Source organism: Carcharodon carcharias, chromosome 7, assembly GCF_017639515.1.
Source record: "Carcharodon carcharias isolate sCarCar2 chromosome 7, sCarCar2.pri, whole genome shotgun sequence".
Lineage (NCBI taxonomy): Eukaryota > Metazoa > Chordata > Chondrichthyes > Lamniformes > Lamnidae > Carcharodon > Carcharodon carcharias.
The window spans coordinates 24925396-24946721 of NC_054473.1; the positions used below are offsets into that span (position 1 = coordinate 24925396).

A 21326-nucleotide genomic window follows, 5' to 3' on the forward strand; every position below is an offset into this window, starting at 1 on the left:
TTGCTGTAGGTCTGGAATCAGGTGTAGGCCAGGCCAGGCCAGGCCAGGTAAGGGTGACAGATTTCCTTCCTTAAAGGAAGGGAATTAAAGGACGTTAGTGAACCAAATGGGTTCTTGCGACATTCGGCAATGATTTCAAATTTCACTATCTGCCATGGTGGGATTCAAATCCAGATCCCCAGAGCATTACCCTGGGTCTCTAGAATACTTGCCTAGTGACAATAGCTGCCAACGCCTTCCCCATCGCCATCCCCTTATGCCTCTGCCACCCCCAACCTGCATAGAATTCCTTGTATCCTGTAGTGACCACCACACAGTCATTGTGGAGACGAAGTCCCATCTTCACATTGAGGATACCCTCCATCATGTTGTGTGGCACTACCACCGTGCTAAATCGGATAGATTTAGCATCTCAAGGCTGTGGCACTGTGGGCCATCAACAGTAGCAGAATTGTACTCGAACACAATCTGTATCCTCATGGCCTGGCATATCCTTCACTCTACCATTACCATCAAGCCCGGGGAATAACCCTGGTTCAAGGAAGAATGCAGAGGGCATGCCAGGAGCAGCACCAGGCAAGCCTAAAAAAAAGGTGTCAACCTGGTGAAGCTATAACACAGGACTACTTGGATGCCAAACAGCATAAGCAGCAAGTGATAAACAGAGCTAAGTGATTCCACAACCAACAGATCAGGCCTAAGCTCTGCAATCCTGCTACAACCAGTCGTGAATGGTGGTGGACAATTAAAGAACTCACTGGAGGACGAGGAGGAGGAGGCTCTACAAATATCCCCATCCTCAATGATGGAGGAGCCCAGCACATCAGTGCAAAAGATGAGGCTGAAGCATTCTCAACAATCTTTAGCCAGAAATGCCGAGTGGATGATCCATCTTGTCCTCCCCCTCTGGAGTCCCCAGAATCACAGATGCCAGTCCTCAGCCAATTGGATTCACTTCACGTGATATCAAGAAATGGCTGAAGGCACTGGATACTGCAAAGGCTATGGGCCCCGACAATATACTGACAATAGTATTGAAGGCTTGTGCTCCAGAACTTGCCGCGCCCCTAGCCAAGCTGTTCCAGTACAGCTACAACACTGGCATCTACCCAGCCATGTGGAAAATTGTCCAGGTATATCCTGTCCACAAAAAGCAGGACAAATCCAACACAGCCAATTACCGCCCCATCAGTCTACTCTCGATCATCAGTAAAGTAATGGAGGGGTCATCAACAGTGCTATCAAGCGGCACTTGCCCTAGTGACACAGGCACTGCTCACTGACATCCAGTTTGGGTTCCAGGGCCAATCAGCTCCTGATCTCATTACAGACTTGGTTCAAACATGGACAAAAGAGCTGAACTCCAGAGGTGAGGTGAGAGTGATGGCCCTCGACATCAAGGCCGCATTTGACCGAGTATGGCATCAAGGAGCCCTAGCAAAACTGGAGTCAATTGGAATCAAAGGGAAAACTCTCCACTAGTTGGAGTCATACCTAGCACAAAGGAAAATGGTTGTGGTTGTTGGAGGTCAGTCATCTCAGCTTTCAGGACATCACTGCAGGAGTTCCTCAGGGTAGTGTCCTAGGCCCAACCATCTTCAGCTGCTTCATCAATGACCTTCCTTCCATCATAAGGTCAGAAGCGGGGATGATTGCACAATGTTCAGCACTATTCATGACTCCTCAGATACTGAAGCAGTCCATGTCCAAATGCAGCAAGAACTGGACAATATCCAGGTTTGGGCTGACAAGTGGCAAGTAACATTTGTGCCATTCAAGTATCAGGCAATGATCATTTCCAACAAGAGAGAATCTAAACATTGCCCCTTGATGTTCAATGGCATTACCACCACTGAATCCCCCACTACCAACATTCTGGGGGTTACCATTGACCAGAAACTGAACTGGACTAGCCATATAAATACAGTGGCTACAAGAGCAGGTCAGAAGCTAAGAACCGTGCGACAAGTAACTCACCTCCTGTCTCCCCAAAGCCTGTCTACCATCTACAAGACACAAGTCAGGAGTGTGATGGAATACTCTCCACTTGCCTGGATGAGTGCAACTCCCGCAACAGTCAAGAAGCTTGATACTGTCCAGGATAAAGCAGCCCACTTGATTGGCACCACATCCACAAACATTCACTCCCTCCACCACCGACGCACAGTAGCAGCAGTATGTACCATCTACAAGATGCACTGCAGGAATTCACCAAGGCTCCTTCGACAGCGCCTTCCAAACTCACGTCCACTACCGTCTAGAAGGACAAGGGCAGCAGATACATGGGAACACCATCACCTGGAAGTTCCCCTCCAAGTCACTCACCATCCTGACTTGGAAATATATCGCCGTTCCATCACTGTTGCTGGGTCAAAATCCTGAAACTCCCTTCCTAACAGCACTGTGGATGTTCTTACACCACATGGACTGTAGCAGTTCAAGAAGGCAGCTCACCACCATCTTCTCAAGGGCAACAAGGATGGGCAATAAATGCTGGCCCAGCTGCACCCCATTAAAGAATTTTAAAAATGAGGAGAAACAGAGTCCATATTCAATTTATTCCATAGCTGGAAAAACAGAAAAGGCCAGCAACAACACTGAAACATCACCAGAAAATGAGACAACTTTAGCAACAGCAAGCACGACTCCTGAACACCAGGGACAACATGCACAACATCGCCTGTGCAGCATGCCAACTAACCACTAAGAGCAAGGAATGTCAAATCTACAAGATGGAGGCACAACATCTTACCACCTAAGCGATACCATAATTAATATTTTAGAAAAGAATACACACTATGAAAGACTTTAAGATGGGGTTCAGTTAATTTCCAAAAGTTGATAGATAATCTTTAGTTTATAAAAGTTAATGATTGGATCCGTTACATTGATAGGGACATTATGTTTTAAAGAAAGAGGATGTTATATATTGTTTTATTATGTGTAGATATCTGCAAATAGTTAGGAACTACTTAGCTAGGAACAAATGTGTTATGTGTAAGTGATAAAGAGGGCCACATTACATAGCTGCACTAGAGTCTGTACCAGACAGCATGGCAAAATTAAACATAAAGATTTCTGATCTTTTCAAATGTAAAGTGTGATTATTAATAACATCTGGGAACCACCAGACAACAATGACACATATCAGCTTCCTCCCAGCAGGTTGCAGGAACACTGTCAAAATAGGTGTGCTCGAAATCCCAAACGGGCCAGATGCCAGGGTCCCACAACTGCTGGAAAATCCAGCACATATGGTCCACAATCGTAGTTCTTAAATACCTTTGAATCCCTGATCATGTGAAATTTTAGGTACGCCACAAGGTTGTGTTTGTTCTCATTACTATAAAGCCAATCCCGCCTCTCTTTTGAAAGAGAATTAAATGCTTCGTCTGTTGGCCACAACATTGTGAATGGTCTGTGGATTGGATCTTCCAGTAGAGGTAGCAGGTTTGTTTCCTGTGAAAATTAAAAGCAATTTAATTGTTACTTTTCTGTAATTAGAGCCTTATAAATATATAAAAATAAAAATCCAAGAGATTTCAGGAGGAATATTGTTTATATTGTTAAAAATTTGGAGTCTGCTTTAGATATTCTTTTTGTCAGTTTGTGACTTCTATAAGCAGCCCTCACATCTTAAGTTCAGGACTGCACCTGTATCATATGACAGCAACCTAGGGGTATAATGTCAGGAAGCTCTTCTGATCTGAACCAGATATTTTGTCTTTCACACATGTCTCAGGGTTGGTGGCATCAAGATTTGGGGCAGGATAGTGAAGGGGATTCAGACCACAGAGTCAAAAAATGTTACTTCAAAGAAATGGTAATTCATCCCACAAATTCCACACTCCTGGATGAGATTACAACTGGAGTCTAACTTTCCTCTTTGCTTCCCATGTCCTTTAATATTTTTCTTTTAAAAGCAACTATCTAATTACTTCTTAAAACTATTCACCAATTCCACATTTCACCCACCCACTATGTAAAGAAATATTTTCTAACCTCTCCTTTAATTGTTTTTGTGATCATCTTTAATTTGTGCCCACCACAAACATTTCTTGTGCATTAACTTAAATGCTGCACTCCCACGCTCTTCATGAAGCATTGATATGCTACAGTGAATAAGATTTCCTGGTCTTTCAGTTGAAGACCAGAAAATCCCACCTCCTCTACAATATTCTTACATTCCTGCTGTGCACGGGAAGAGGAGACACACTAAAGAGCCAATCTGAAGTAGAAGTAGAGATGTAGAAATGCAAGAAGGTGGGGAGAAATTGGATAACCCGTGAAACCTGTGAGCATGGGAATTACAGTATGTGATTAACCAACATCGCAGGCAGCACATTAAGTTCATGCTGCCTGTTTTTTTTTTGATTCTTTGATGGAGTCAATGCCACCCGCAATGTTCACTGGCTGTGCAAAACAGCCCACAAGTGGCTAGCGCCACTCAGAGGTAGCCTGCAGCTCTTGAAGGGTAGGCACATTATGGCTGCAAGATGTGGTGGGAGTATTTTTTTGGAAGTCAATTTGGGCTCTATACTTTGAACAGTGGGCATATCATAGGCCTGGGCCCTGAATGGCTGAAAAAGATTCAAATGTGTGGACCGCACATAATGCTTGCCTACATATGACAACTGGGATCACACTTCTAAAGCACTTCATTGACTGTGAAGCATGTTGGGATGTCCTAGGGTTGTGAAAGGTGCTGCATAATTCCATGTATTTTTTTCTTTTATAATTAGGTGTTGCGTGGTGGCCGAGTTGTACTATTAATGACAGAGTTGATCAGCAGATACTTCTTGGGCAGAAACTTTAAGTTTATTTACAATAGATACTTGTGCTTTCAACTCCAACTCTAACTCTACACTGACCGCTGAGGTAGCTCATGCTACTTTCCTATTGGTTACTACAGGTCATGTGATCTTCCTTAACAAAGTATTATTCTTAAAGGTACATTACATATTAAATAAAACCTTAATTACTACATTAGGTAAGATCAGTTAATTCCCATTTGACACACTGGTCCCGTGAACACCAGCTCTGATGGCACTGTGCATAAAGTCAAAATGAAGGAAAGTGCAGGAATGATTTCTTTTAAAGTTACTAAAAATTTGATTATTCTTCTTTATCTCCCCTCTCACAAAGCCAGAATAGATGATATTCAAGGCATGGATTGATTCTAAAACAGTAAGAGAAGTGACTATGTTGTCAACCTGAAGGTGTCCTAAACTACGCAACAACAAAGACTATTTCAAAAGTAACTAATTGGTTGTGTGGCTTATTAAGATGTCTTGATGATAGACTAAGGTGTTGTATAAATCCAAGTTCATTCTTTCCATCCAATTGTTTTCAGTGGACTCAGCCACCACTTCCACATGGCACAATCCCTCAGCTATAGTGTAACCAATGACCAAATAGAAACAGCACAACCAGAAACCCACTAATTAATTAGAGAAAATGTCCTACCTTGATTAAAGTACTAAAGATCTTGTATCCATTAGCATTTGCAACTGTGGTGATATTGTGCTGCAAATAAAGAATTCAAACACAAGAAATATGTGAAAGTTTGCTCCAGGTCAGATAGAATAATGGGCAGGATTTTGCCCATCTGCACGAGGTGGGATCATAGTGGAGGTGGCAGTAAAATCAGGAGGGAGCTGATGTGAATCAGCCCCATGCCAGCGAATATTACTAGCGACCGGACTGGCTTCCGACAGGCTGCCCGAAGGAGGTGGGAAACAAATTTAAATATTCAAATAGATCATTAATAGCCATTTACCAGGCCATCAGCATTTTGCTGAATGCAGATCGATCCCCCATCCCCTGATGGGTGGGGAGGCTGCCAACTGAATGCAAGTGGCCTCCCAGTGGCTGCCAGAGTGTAGTCATTTTTCATTCAAAGAGGGGGCAGCAGGTTGGGAAGGTAGCACCTGCAGCCCCAGTGATTAGCTCATTGGGAGGTTTCCCTTCCTTCAACGTAATGTTTATGTTTTTTAAAATGTTCTTTTAGCCTTCCTAGGGAGGCTGCAGAGACCCTGCCTTCCTAAGCCATGGCCACTGTTCCTGGTGGCACTGCTGAGGCCACTGAGCTACTGACCCTCTGATTGGTCAGCTAGCTCTAGGGGACGGGCAGCCATCCTGAACAGGACAGCAGATCCGGTGGCAGCTTTATCCTGAAAAATCAAGGGGGAAATAACTCCTAAAGTCAAGGGGAAAGTCCCACCAGCTGGCTGTTTGTGTTCCTGACACACATTTTTGTCCATTGTCAGAACTTTGGTCTTTTTGATAAAATTCTGTCCAGTGATCCTGAAGTTATCTGTAGCTTGCCATTTGTATTGGTCCAGGATAAATAATAGTTACTTTAAATGAATTAGTCATATATGAGAATGTGCCAAAAAAAAATTCCAACCTGTCTCTTCTCCTGAAGACACTGAATTTTGCTGGGATACAGTTTCGCACATGGCAGCAGCTCTCCAATAACTTGCCTAATTGACCACATTTCACGTATGACTCTAGACAGTGAATTTGACTGCCAAGCCTAATGCTGTTTTTAAAAAAAAATATCCTCAGGATGTAACCAATGATGGCAAGGCCCAATTTATTATTGTTCATCCCTACTCGCCCTGAAAATGCAGTGAGGTGCTTTCTCCACAACTGAGTAGCTTGCTGGGCCACTTCAAAGACCATCAAAAGTCAAGATGTAATGTGGCACTACGTTAATGTTAGTATGTAGAATTCTCTTCCCCAGAAAGCAATTGGAAGCTGGGTCATTGAATGTATTCAAGGCAGAGTTATACAGATTTTTGATAAACAAGGGAGTCAAGGGTTATGGGGGACAGGCAGGAAAGTGGAGCCGAGACCACAACCAGCTCAGCCATGATCTTACTGAATGGCAGAGCAGGCTCGAAGGGCCAAATGTCCTAGTCCTGCTCTTAAGCCCTGTGTTCCTCTGGATTTATATGTCACAAAGTTGGGGGTTCAAGTCCCACTTCAGGGCTTGAGCACAAAAATCTGACATTTCAGTGCAGTACTGAGGCAATGCTGAACTGCCAGAGGTATTGTCTTTTAGGTGAAACATTAAACCGTGGTCCCAATTGCCTGCTTAGATGGATACAAAAGGTCCCATGGTGCTATTTTGAAGAAGAGCAGGGGAGTTACCCCCAGTTATTCCTCAACCAACATTACCAGAATAGATTATCTGGTCACCATTATATTGCTGTTTGTGGGGGTTTTGCTGTGTGCAAATGGGTTGCCAAGTTTCCTCCATTATGACAATGACTATCCTTCAAAACTACATAAGCTGTAAAACTTTGAGATGTCCAGCTGTTGTGAAAAATGCTATATAAATGCACATCTTCCTTTTTATTTAGGGGCTGTACAGACACTGTAGGGTGACAGGTTCCCTTCCCTGAAGGACTCTGTAGAACCAGTTGAATTTTTTTATGACAGTCCGGCAGCTTATGCGATCATTCTTCTGGGTTCTGAATAGCAATCAGGAATTAGAGCTTACTTTTTACTTCCCTGCATAGCCCAGGGCAATGTGGCAGTGTACCCCACTGCTAACTCAGCTTAAGTAACTCAGCCTGCGAATCAACTGGGAGCTTCTAGTCTGTATGGCTGATTAGTAATGGATTATTCTATGAAATCTCTTAATGCAGGTCACCAAATAGAACTAAATAAGAATTTCCTTTGCCCATGATTTCATTGATTTATTCTTACCCTTGTTCCAATCTCCAGCTGTAACTGATCTCCCTGGTGACATATAACTGCTTTGGGTCACTAATGTTGAGTATTCTTTTAGTAAATGGACAACAAATATTTTCACTGATTATGCTATTTTGTTTTAATTTATATATATATATATATTTTAAAACAGAGTTTACAGCTATATTGACAAGGAACATAAAATGTTTTCTCTTGTTGTTTTCTCACCCAAATTAATCAGAATTAACACTAAAGCCTTATAAGTGATAACTGATAGAATGTTCTATTCAAGGGACATCATAACTAAGCTAATCCTATCCTTGCCCTTGCATATTTCCAGTAAAGGGCAGAGAACAGGAATCAGGAGCAGGGGTCCCAGTCTGTATTTCCTTCACTACCTAGGATCAGTGAGGTGAAATGTAATCCCGCCTATGCTAATCCCAAAGGCAATCAGCTGATTTAACAGATCTATGATTCAACCTGACACTCCAGATCTGTAATCACTGACTAGATGAACTCACTGGGTCATCAGGGTGCACATGCATTTCCTAAAATGTGACATTAATGTTCAAAGAGAATGAAAAAGATACAGTTTGCAATACTAAAATATCACCTTTATAAAAAAATGATGTATTTTCAAATTTTCTTGCAACCTACCAGAGGTGGTGTGATTAATCGGTTGCTAGATTTTAAGTTGAATGGAACTAAGACCTTGTTGATGTAATGGACAATTCCATTTGTTGCAATGTAGTCAGTGCTGATGAGTTGTGCATCTCCATTCAAGTAAATTGCATTCTACATTAAAAAGAGTGAAATAGTTTACTTTTTAAAAATAGAATCACACTCAAGTTAACCGCAGTAAGTGAAATTCTCTTCACCTTTATTCCGCCTTACAAATTTGTCTGGCATTCTTGGCCAGCAATGCACTATGGTCTAGCACACAGACACCTCCATGGATACACCAGCACGTTTCCTTCCTCATCCCCTGTGACTGAGTGCATCTGCAGCAAAGCGTCATCCTTAGAATCAAATGCAGTTAGTCTCAGGCCAGGCTGATAGCTTGAAGCAGAGGAGAATATAATTTATTCTTTTGATTAGAGAGGTGTTTGCAGAAAAAAATTGGTGTCACACATACAATATAGATGATGTGGACAGGTGTAAAGGTGAGTTGAAAGGGATCTGAGGGAACGTTGGATATGGTATTTAATGTGAATCATCATCCTGCATCAGCAATAAACATACTGAGTTGTATTGTTAAAGCAATAGAGTAGGGGCAATTGTGATTAAACAGTATAATCCACGGATCAGGCCAAGCCTTTAGCCTTCAGTTCTGTGCCTACTTTTAGGTTAGGATTTTCTAGTCACGCCCATGGTGGGAATTGGCGCTGGCGGAACCAGAAAATTTGGAGAGCAGCCAAAAATCTGTTGACTTTGGACGGCAACTGCTGGTGGGATCACCAAACCACAAAGAGAATAGTGAGACCATGAAGGTGGTGCAAGAGACAAGGTCATGAGATTGAACCCTGGCATCAGGATCATGTAATGAGAAAAAAACTGCACTGTATAGAAATTTCAACTGCAGTGAAAGGAGTCAACAAGGAAAGGACCTTACAGGCATGTAAAAGTAGATACTTATTTTAAACAGAACAATATAACCAAAGATTCAGAATCCCTGGTGGAGCTGTGGGGTTCTGAGGTGGGTTACTATGGGCAGAATTTTCTGCCTGTTGGGCGGGCTGTGTGGAAGTGGGTGTGGGCGTAGACCTGGTTGCCACCCACGATTGTGTCCGCGCTGCCATTTTACGCGGGTGGGCCAATAAAGGCCCGCCCAGTGTGAATCGCGGCACCCGAGGACAGCGGGAGTGGGTGGGCAGTGGCGGGACTGCAATGACTGTTGGGCCCAATGGCAGCTTTTCAAAGGCTGAGAATGATGGCCAGTGGAAGGGCTCCCCAGAGCACTGCAGGAGGGTAGGGCAGGGGGCACTGTACCCCTCGTTTTTCAGATGATTGCCTTGCTGCCCTCCTGGAGGAGTTGGCAGTATGGCGGGAGGTCCTTGTACCCCAGGACGGGAGGAGGAAGCTCCCCAACATGACCAAATGTACCTGGGAGGAGGTGGCGGAGGTGGTGAGCTCCCGGGATGTGGTGCGGCGCACCTAGATCCAATATTGCAAGCGCTTCAATGACCTGTTGCGCTCAGGAAGGGTGAGTACCATGTTGGCATTGGTCACTTAACCCAGCAGGTGCATCAGGTAGGCTTTCCCCCCTGACCACACCCCCACCCCCCAACTCTGAGTGTAGTGACTGCATTGAATCATTGACGGCATGTGTCCTTCGCTGGGTGGGCCAGCAAATATTGCCCATGCTGAGGTCACCCTGAGAGGGTGGTGAAGAGATGGGTTCTGCACCCATAGCGTGTGTTACACTGAGACCCACATTACTGTATTGGGGGCAACCTGGAGTAGCTGCACCTAGGCGCGGTGCTGGAGCTCCAGGACATGTCAAAGTCAGGGTGATGACCTGCTGGGAGGGGAGCTTCTAGGTGGCGTGGCACCGATCGATCTGCTGTCCTCTGCGTTTCTCATGCTTGCGCCTCCTTGCTATGGAAGGTTAGACCGTGTGGTGCCTAATGTGATGTAGGCAGCAGATGTGGCCAAAGCGGTGGTGGGGGTGAGGGTGGGACAGGCCTGGCATCTTTGTGTGAGTGTTTGGCATCAGCGGGGTGAGGAGGCACTGGAGCCCTGCAATGTCCCACTCTGGTTGGGGTGGGCCATCTGTGAAGAGATTCCAGGTACAATTAGCACTGATCAATGCTCTTCTCTCCTTTTCAGGAGAAGAATGCACATAATGCTGCCGAGTGGGTGAAGGCTGGTGGTGGGCTGGCACAGTTAGCGATTCTCAGCCGCTTCGAGCAGGAGGCCCTAGGTCTGGAGAGGCACCATGCACCCAGGTCCATCGGTGTCGGTGAGGCTGGGGTGCCACGGGCAGGTTTGTATGCCCAGCAGTGAGGTCACTATTGTTCTCCCAATAGCCATGGCAGTGCTAGATGTTCAGTGATTGAAGTTTACAACATGGTTTGACCATTGCTTATGGAAGGATAAGCACATAATGATCCAAGGGACAGGGATGCACACTGACATTGTTAACTGTTAACTGATCCAATGTCCTTGTTCTTCCTTTCAACATCAGCGGTGCAGGGCCGGGGGGAGGAGCAGCAGATGCCCCCTCTCACGCCTGAGGGCCCTGAAGTCTCACTAGCATCACACCATCTCTGTCAGGCAGGCACCAGTGCAGATACTAGCACCTCGGTGGGAATTAGAACATCGGCTAGTGTCCCGGGGCACAGCGGTGAGGTCACTTCACAGTCACTGGAGGAGCTGGCAGAGACAGAGAGTGCCCATGGAGCCAGCAGTCGGAGGACTGCAGGGGACCAGGCATATGCTCAGTCGGTGCCTGATGATGTGCCACAATGCAGCAAATGCAGGAAATGCGGCAGGGTGTCTGGGAGCATCTGGTGGAAGATACATGAGGCTATGCTTGGCTTGGTATCTGTGGTGGAGTCTACGTGGACTATCGCCGAAGCAATGAGCCTCATGTCCAAGCACCATGCATCCTCCATAGAGTGACGACTCTCATGGAAAGGCTCCTCCAGGAGACCAATCAGGGCTTCCTCGGGATGCGCTTGGACCAGCAAGCCCTCACATTGGCACCGACATCAGCTGGTCATTGCCAATGTGGGAGATTCCCAGCTCGGTACCCATCCATCCACGGTGAGCAGGGAGGTCCAAAGCAACCTCAAGTCAGTGCAGCAGCTGCCTGTCATCTCCGCGAACTCCTCTCAGGGCGCTCCAGATGAGGGCAGCGGCTCCTCCGCCCCTCTGTCAGTGACCGTGGCATCCGGTGAGTCTGCGATGACTGGAGAGATACCAGCTGTGGAACTGGTAGCTCCCTCCCGGGCAGGGCCAGCATAGGCTCCACATGCCAGAGGATGACTGCCAAGGTCATTGAGGACAACAGGACAGCAGAGTCAGCAGGCTGTCTCAGATGCCACTCACAGTGAGGAGTCAGCACCAAGACATAGCACTCGAAAATGTAAACATAAGGCACCTTAGGCACACCATGGGTTTATCACTGGTGCTTTTGTGTTGGCCCACAATTGGGTCTTTGTGATTTGGTGTGATTTTTAACACCTTTGTCATTTTGTTTTCTTCAGTTCCTTTGTCATATTAAATTCAGACATGTCACCGTGGTTGAGGGTGCCTCTTTTCTTCTGCAGGTGGATGGTTTCCAAAAATGTTATGAGTGATTTGTGGGACATTCAGCTTTATTGACAAGGCTCTTAGTTAATGTTCCTATCCAGACAGATTTTGCACTCAGATATTGAATATGAAGCCTGCAGCTCAGGCTTGTCCTGGAGGTCCATATGTGGTGTGCTAGTTGAAGGTTCATTGGATTAAAGCCCCCTGGGTGTCCCTGCCTCCCTGGAGTATGCCCGGGTCAGCGTCTATCCCCTCAGCATTTCCCTGTGCGTGCTCATCCTCAGACTCACTACTGGACTCATCGTGTGCAGCTGCAGCCACTGCGTCGACATCTTCATCGTCCACAGCGTCCCCCCTTTCCAGCGCAAGATTGTGGAGAGCGCAGCATGCAACCACTATCAGCAAAATATGATCTGGGGAGTACTGGAGCGCGCCCCCTGAGCGGTCCTGGCATCGGAAGACCGATGGCTCTCTCCACCACAGCCCTTGTGGAGGTGTGGCTCCTATTGTACGCTGCTCAGCTTCTGATCTTGGATGGTGGAGAGGAGTCATGAGCCACCTTCTGAGGGGATAGCCCTTGTCACCCAGCAGCCATCCACACAGCCGAGCCGGAGCACTGAAGAGCCCTGGCACTTGGGAGTGTCTGAGGATGTAGACGTCGTGGGACCTGCCTGGGTTCCTTGCAGACTTGTAGAATCAGCATCCTGTGATCACACACTATCTGCACGTTCATGAAGTGGAAGCCCTTCCTGTTGACGAAGGCACCAAGCTCACCTGCTGGAGCCTTGATGGCCATATGGAGGAGGGGGAAGCCAGCAATCGCCGCAAAGACTCTAGCTCGCTATGTCTGACTTGCCTGGTCTCAACACTAGTGGATGAAGGTCAATGCACGCCTGAACAGAGCGTCTATAACCTGCTTGACACAAGTGTGGACAGCTGATTGAGAGACACCGCAAAGATCACCCACCAGCCCCTGAAAAGAGCCAGAGGTGTAGAAGTTGAGGGCAGCTGTGACCTTTAAAGCCACTGGCATGGGGCATCCACCCACACAGTTTGCGGAGATCTCAGGCCCAATCATCTGACAGATATAGTTGACTGTCTCCCTTGAGAGTTGGAGCATCCTTCGGCACTGCACCTCAGACATATTGAGATAGCTGCTTCGCCACCTGTATACCCTGGCAGCAGGATATTGGCGTCTTCTGTGGCCCCTTCCACCTTGGACTACCTCTTGGCTCTGAGCCCCTTGTGCCTGCGCCCATCCTCCCAAGGGTGGCTCCCTTAGAGGCTGAATGTGCACTCCTGGCCTCCTCCCCCTTCTAGCCCTCCCTTCCTCCTCAGAGGAGGTGCCTCCAGTGGAGAGTTCAGCTCCCACTCCAAGGCTAAGGGAAGGCTTCCTGAAACTTGCAGGCCCAAAAAAGATTCCTCACTGCAGAGTGCTGACCTGAAGGTTGTGAGTCCAGACCAAGCAGTTGGTATGCGTTTTGAAGTATTGCAGATCACACAAGCAAGTATCAGTGACTTTGAAAAATCAATATTTGACAGAGCACACTTGCGATCCCACTGAGCCCTCTTATCCCGCTCGCAGATGAGGGTTATACAAATGTGTCCTACCCGACTGCCCATTGCACCTGTGCGCCGACCCAAGGATTGCACGGGCGCTGAAAAATTGCTGTCAATTGGCGCCTCAAGGGCCTTAAATAGCCCATTAATTAATGGCGGGTGGGCATTGGATATCAACGTGTGCCCGCCCGCCCAACGAAATATCGCAATGACGTGTGGTGACATCGGGATGCTCGTCCAATGTTATCACGTGTCATTTTACGTACGGGCATGCAGGGCCTGTTCCCACACACCAACGGGAAAATTCTGGCCATATGTTACACAGAGTGATGTGCAAAGTAGGGCTCAAGGTTTGGGTTGATACACACAGGGTAATTTGTCCTTGAAATATGTGGCCATTTTCATGATTAGCTGATTTAAAGGTTGCAAAGTGTATGTATTAGAATATTAATGAGATGCCTTATGTGAATGATGCAAACACTTTTAAAATAAGGAAATGGATTTCTGCATTATCTTTGCACGCAATTTCAATTGGGACCTCTTGGTTTTTAGATGCTTGAGCTCAAAGCGACATTTTTAAGATTTGGTACAATACAATTGATCAATAAGAGAACAAGTTATGGGATATATACATACACACCTGTTTCCAGGAGATCCGAATAGAGTTTCCAGATAAAGCAACAAGGGAAGTCTGTTTCCTTAGATCATTGTGGAAAAGTTTCCCACAGCCTACAATGTGATAGCGAAGCAAATCTCCAATCAAACCACGTGTTTTCCATTCTTCCATCTGTTAAGGAAATTCTCTCATTAATTTGACAAAGGCAGTTTACAATCAACTTAAGATCATAAGAAACTAAGAAGTAGGAGCAAGATTAGGCCATTTAGATCTCAAGCCTGCTCCACCATTTAAGAAGTTCACGGTTGATTTGATCTTGGCCTCAACTTTACTTTCCTGCCTTCTCGCCATAACCCTTGACTGCCTTGTAGATCAAACATCTGACCAATTCAACCTTTAATCCATTCAATGACCCAGCCCTCACCTCTCCCTGCTGTGGAGAATTCCAAAGATTAATGGCCCCCTGAGAGAAGAAATTCCTCCTCATCTCCATTTTAAATGGGACAGCCTGGGAGTTTAGGTTTTAGCAACAGATTTGGGAATGTCATATCAAAGACCCAGAACAAGTTTTAAGGGAGGGCTACACAATAGGGTAGATTTTGCAAAGCCTCATGTCATCAGCAGGGCACTCATCAGAAACTATAGGTGTGCTGCTCACAATTTCCCAATCATTGATGTTAATTGACATAAAAACAAGGGCAGCATAACTGATTTTCCAATGTATGCTGGGCACTTGAGGTCCCATTAGCAGGCTAGTATTTGACTTTTGGGGGGGCCCTAAAAGTTTTGGTTTGGAGACTGGGTCTGATCAGGGTTCCCTGACAGTGAAATTACAGTTGCTGCATGATCCTAATGCTGATCCTGACTTGGCCAATGATGAGGAACATTCATACAGATGGAGTATGATAGGTTGAGAGCTCAGCCCGCCTCGACTGAACAATGCTGCCAGCATAATGTGGTTATGGGAATGCCCGGGGGCCTGTGACTGTCTCGGGTTCTCCTGACCTTCTTTGGGTCTCCTGATTATCTTGGGGTCTCTGACTGTCTCGGGGTCCTATTCAATTGCACAGGTTGTCAGACCCTAAAACATCCCCTCGGCTGGGTTTCACATCATCTACATATTTAGTTAGAATATGAACTGATCACATACCGCTAATTTAATGATATCACCATCATGCAATACAAAGTACTAAATATTCATTTTGAAAACTAATTGAACTTTCTAAGCTCTACTTCAAGTACAACAAGTTAATAATCCTCTGCAGCTGTCACATGCAATATGATGAGGAGCAATAATTAGGAAGTTATTTGAAGGTGAAGAAAATAATATTTTTTATTGTAAGTCCAAATTTAAAAAGTACATTGATTACTGCACATAACATTGTGGGATACTTAGATGCCAGATCATTCCTTAGTCAAAAATAAACCAATAAGGTGAAATGATAAAGAGATTACACAGAGAACACTTCATATTTTCTGCCATGAATTTCATATAATTTCATTAAATTTGATGGGTGTATTTGAGATCCTTACAGAAAATTTGCAACAGGGACAGTAAAAATACAAAAGAAATCAAAATTACTTACAGATTTTCCTTTGTGCATATGATTCTTTCTTCATTTTTATACATTGCTTCCTCCCCTTTTGCTGCTGAAATTGTTGGTCTGGGGGTTATCTCCATGGGCACGAAGCCACCTTTATGAGTTTTCATTCTTGGTGGAGGCACAGCCAAACCTGATCCTGCCCTCATGTGTAATCAGACACTCCCAGCATGAGGTCATGAAATAGCAAGCCTGATACGGATGAGGATATGGAGCCTGAGGGAATTTTTTTCCCTCCTTAGCTCAGTGTGCTGAGGCCAGTGATAGGGAGCCTACCATTGCCCTGGTTAGATCATTATAAACCAAGAATGTTTATCAAAGCAAAACACTGTGGATGCTGGAAATCTGAAATAAAAACTGAAAATGCTGAAAATACTCAGCAGATCTGGTAGCATCAGAGAAGGGAGAAAGTTAATGGGCTGAATTTTCGATGGGATGTGGAGGCAGGACCAGATGTTGGCAAAGCCCCAATTTCTCGTTGCCAGGCAGCATGCTGGTCTGTTGCCATGGTCCCGTCTCCACGTAATTTTCATTGAGGTTGGTTCAAGATGTGGGATGATGACTACTTGGCCGACAGTAGTAAGTAGCCAATTAGGTGAATTATATTGCCCATTGAGGGTACTTGTCAGAAGTTGTCTGGAATTTTCCAGATGGCAGACAGGTCCCGCTGAGGCCAAAGCCCAGCAGTTGAATTGAAGCAGAACAAGGGATTATCAATGCTTCATTGAATTTAACTCCCCAATGCCCCAGCTGTATTGCCAGAGGGGTACTGTTGTGGCTGCAGAGTGTCTTATACAGGAATTCCCTCTGCACAATGGTGGTCTGGCAGCTGTGGACATTTTTTAGTTTTAATCTTTGAAACATTCTTCAGGGGGTGCCTCCATCTTGAGGCACCCTCTTGTTCCCCTACCCGCAAAAGAAGTTCCCATCTCTGACCATGGGGCTGTCAATATTTCAATGCTGGGGGGGTATCCTATTGACTGCCCAGCCTTGGAAGCCAGCCCTCTATTTTTAGTTAGACAGGGCTCACAGAGACAACACTTAGTTGGCCACCTCCTTGAAAATCGCCCTCTGAGTCCCAGTGCTGGCATTTGCTCTGGATGGCAGGATTGGGACCCAGGAATGAAAATGAAATACAACATTTCGGGTCGATGACCTTTCAAATGATCTCTCTACCAGGCTGTGTATTCCTTTCTGCAAAATGAAGGCAGTGGTATTTGGAAAAACAGCTAAGATTTCCCACAAGTCTTTTGATAATGAAATATGATCTGTGTTATTAATATATAGTTACCGTGTTATTCTGACTAAGATCCAGCCTTGGCACAAACACCGTGAACGGCCCTTTGCCATTAAGTTCTTTGATGTTGTTTGTCTGTAATGGTTCAAAAAAATTGAAGAATGGTTGAGCAAGGTTCTAATAGATAATCTTCATGAATTTAGCCTGTAAAGATTAAAATGGTCCATCGTTACCTGAAGGTATCTGTAAAACAAGGCTGCATCTGATTCCCGGGCAAGTTCCTGTCAAAAAAATTCAGATTTTGTTTCTTTTCATTAAGGCCTTTATAACAAAATTCATGGCAAGATAATTTATATTTTATGATATTTTATGATGGCACCTGTTATTTGATGGCAAAGATAAAGGAGGACTTGCATCACCTTACACATACTCTGAGGAATATCTCAAAGTGTTTCATAGATAATGAAGTGAGCAGAGTTTCAGCAAATGTGAGAGGCATTTTACACACACAATTATTTCACAAACAAAAATGAGGTGAATGACGAGGCAAAAGATCCAATTTCACTCTGTTGCATTTGTCACAAACTGGGTGCATGCAGCTTAAAAATAGTGTCAGATCATTTACCATCACCCTGCGACAAGGCCCTATGATGAAGGCCAGAGCACTCGACAGTTTCAGGCGAGAGGTCACTTGTAATTTTCAAACTGGGAACCATCCTATGTTCTTATCCACATGCCATTCGCTTGAAATTATAATCAGCCCTAGTGTTCCTTTGGTGATGTAAATGAGAAATAAGATCATAAGAAATAGGAGCAGGAGTAGACCATTCAGCCCATCAAGCTTGCTCCGCCATTCAATAAGATCAAGGGTGATCTGATTGTGGCTTTAACTCCACTTTCCTAATTGTTCTCAATAACTCTTTTGTCATCAAAAATCTGTCTAATTTAGGCTTGAATAATTCCAATGACTCTGCCTCCACCACTCAGAATTGAAAAGACTAACGACCCTCTGAGAGAAGTAATTCCTTCTCATCTCCGTCTTGAGGAATTTCTTCTCTCCCTTCTTGTCTTTTGACTTCAGCTTGCAACAGTGAAAAGTTCCCTGGAGCAGCAGCAGTGTGCATCTGGAGCCAGTGTTGAGAGGTCTTCAATTGAAAATTATCAGGTAATAGGTCAGCCTGGGGCAGGAGAGGGTTGTGTTGGGGAGAGAATGGATGAGTGGAGCTGATTGATGAATGGGTGAAGCATGGGCAACTAATGAGTCTCAGTACTTTTATTGAGGAGGAACACATTTGTTCACTTCTGGGCTATTCCTTGAACATTCATCTTAAGTCCCTTTATGTCATGAAAATTTTAAATGGGGTCCTGAACATTACATTATAGTGTCAAAGGACAACCGGGGTTCTCCTCCCCAATTTTCAGCCACCAGCCTTTGTTCAGATGAGAATCAGGGAGCCAACGGTTGAAAATCACCTCCAGGATTTTATGAGTACTTGAACCACTGGATCAAAAGGACAGGGCATCAAATAAACATCTTATCTGAAGGAAGTTCTCTGATCAATGGCACTACTTCAAGGCTACACTGCAGCACTGATATAGAATAGCAAATAATTAAATAAAACATAATTCTGAGGAAAATAATTCTGTTTCATTCCCTTTCCTGCATTTGTTCATATGTTACATCAAATTAATACTGTGTTTTGGAATAATAGAAGTTCCGTTTCAAATGCCTAAAAATAACTTTGCATACTACCTGTGAGATTTTGCCCCGACAAGAAAGTCCAACCATAATGTAGCCCATCCTGCAGGTGCATTTTCTCGTTCCTGGCCCTGTCACCTGGCAGCGGGCAAATGGACCACAGCCCCCATTTTTCTTAAATTGGAGATGAAGGCAAAAGTTAGACAGGATCAAATGCAATTTTTGGATTTGACATTAGTAATATTTTTGGTCAGATCTCTCTAATATAAAGTTGTTCAGAAACAAGTATAAAATAACTGTATTGGTCCTATACGTTGTAATATGAATATTCTTCCTTTCTTGTGCTATTGTTTACATGCTAATGCATTTATTGCATTGTCCTAGTTTTGACAAATTCAAATACGAAAAGACCTCAATATGCAAAAGGCAAAATGGCTAAAGTTGACCTTATTAACTTAGAATTTTAAAAATATTATCAAAATCAAAATCAAACCAAGTTTATGAAGAAAATAGGTCTTAAAATAAAAATGCTTCAGCTCAGTACAGTGACAGATATATTTTTAGAAGCAGGAAACTTCTTTACTAATCAATCTACAAAGCCTCTACATGAGAGGAAGCTTGGGTCTGGTTATTTTGACAATTGATCCCAATTGTGAAGGGTGGGCCAGCGAGCAAATCAAGCACATTTCAGATTGTAGCTCCCTTAAATTTAAAAAATTTGGCTTGGTCTGTGTTTTTTTTTGAATGCTTCTCAGTCAGGAGAATTAATGTAACTTTATGTGGATGTTGTACCACCCACCCCAATTATTATGCATGCTTGGCTGAGAGCCCAGACTTCCATAAATTTCTTGAAACAGGTACACACAAGGGAAACATTGCTTACTTGAAAGCTTTTTTCCTTATATCTATTTTGTCAATGGACAATGTTTATTTACACAAGATAAAGAGATACCAAGTGTTTATAGTTTCTGCTATTGATACTTTAAAAGTCTGGTTGTATTATGAACAGTGGTTATAAAACTTTAAGAAAGGCTGTTTTTTTTTCAAAGCTTTTCTACATATGCCATTGTCACTAAGGATTTATTGGTTCTGTAAAGAGTGCATATTGGATTAATGGGCATTGAAGCGCTATGAGTTCGCATAGAGGGTAGGAAGGGTGATTGAGGGTGGGTGATGGGCATGGGTTGGCATAGAGGATATGAGGGCAGGTGGAGGGGCATTGGTTGTCATGGAGGGTCTGAGGGGCTTCTGCGGGTGGGTGGAGGGGCATGAGTCAGCGTGGAAGATATGGGGGCCATTGGGAGTGGGTGGAGGGTGAGTGGATGTGATGGATGAGAGCTAGAGAGCCTAATATTGGATAAAACAACTGGAACAAAGTCCCAGAGAGCTGAGGCAGGCCTTTTAATTTGCCTGCCTTGGCACTTGGTAGCCCTTGTGGTTGCCTCCAATCTGCAACCAGGGCCGGTGTATCTGACTCCAGCACACATTCACCTCCCCCCTCCCCCAAACACAAATCAGGCCTTTTGAGTCACTTTTTCCCAAGGCTGGAGTGCCGAGTTGGGAAATTTCCCAACTCTCGTTACCCACCTCTAACATGAAAATCCACCCCTCTGTTATAATTTTGACTTTGCAATTGGGTTGCGAAGCACTCATTTTTCAGATGTATGCAGTCTACTAATGTCCCAAAATATTGGACAGGAAGCATGCCGAAAGTGTATGTTGGTAAGTAGAAACTAGTGGCATGGCTTTGCCCATTCCTGACATAGGTATTAGGCTCTTTATATATGTAGATAAGGAGCCTAATGTTTGCTTGAGGTTCCTGCTCCAAGACTGATTTGCATCAAAAGTAGGTGCTTTTGAATTTTTAGGTCTATAAGTTTGTTGCTAACCTTTTCGCAAAGGTTGACAGGTGCACAGGATTTTTTTCCATCTCCATAGTATCCAGGGAGGCAATTACAGGCGACCTGGAATGAGGAACACATCAAAGAAAGGAGGGACACCATAATTAGAAATATCTGTGTGGGTGGGGTATGCTATTTTGTGTAGTACACTCCCAATCAGAGAATAACAAGCTGGAATCTCAGAGTTACATTTTTCCTGAGCCCATTTGGCTGGATCTGGAAATTTACAATCCTGGCTTGTTTGTGAAGAATTCATTTAACATGGTTGTCACTTCTGTCATAATGTATACACCCAGCTTAACCCTTAACAGATCCAGCTGCTCTTTGAATTCAATTAACCTCATCTGTTGCTAAAATGCTTATCTTGATTTTTGGCTTTCTGCTATTGACAACCCAGTTTCTGACCCTGCTCAGTATAAGTACAATAATGCTGGGAAAACAATGATATAAAACTGTAAAGAGACAAACTAAATAAATTGGAACAGCTAGAAATCAATGTACAAAATCTTGCCTTACCTGATTCGGTCCTGTTTTAGTGCATTCTGCTTTTTCATGACAGCCACCATTTCCTTCTATACAGCCATCAATTTCTGATTTGGAATAAAATGCAATATCACAAGTTATTAATGGAACAAAGTGTGGTATAATTAGCAAAATCTTCCAAAGTCGATTACTTTCTTCCATTGAATTTACTTAAGCTGGATAAAGAACTCACCAAGTTTACTATTCTATTTCACCTTTTCACTTCATC

General features: G+C 44.3%; 1 protein-coding gene across 3 annotated transcripts in view; it reads right to left on the bottom strand.

Annotated features, from left to right (window-relative positions):
• The window catches only part of stab1 (stabilin 1), a 257111-nt gene that overhangs the window by 55155 nt on the left and 180630 nt on the right, over nucleotides 1-21326 (bottom strand). For all 3 annotated transcript variants that reach the window (XM_041191185.1, XM_041191184.1, XM_041191186.1), the window contains 9 exons: nucleotides 21092-21165; nucleotides 20564-20638; nucleotides 18729-18848; nucleotides 17209-17256; nucleotides 17030-17110; nucleotides 14162-14308; nucleotides 8362-8499; nucleotides 5467-5526; nucleotides 3283-3459 (listed from right to left, as the gene is read on the bottom strand). In XM_041191185.1, coding sequence (XP_041047119.1) covers nucleotides 3283-3459; nucleotides 5467-5526; nucleotides 8362-8499; nucleotides 14162-14308; nucleotides 17030-17110; nucleotides 17209-17256; nucleotides 18729-18848; nucleotides 20564-20638; nucleotides 21092-21165 — 920 coding nt within the window. The remainder of the gene's footprint in view (nucleotides 1-3282; nucleotides 3460-5466; nucleotides 5527-8361; nucleotides 8500-14161; nucleotides 14309-17029; nucleotides 17111-17208; nucleotides 17257-18728; nucleotides 18849-20563; nucleotides 20639-21091; nucleotides 21166-21326) is intronic.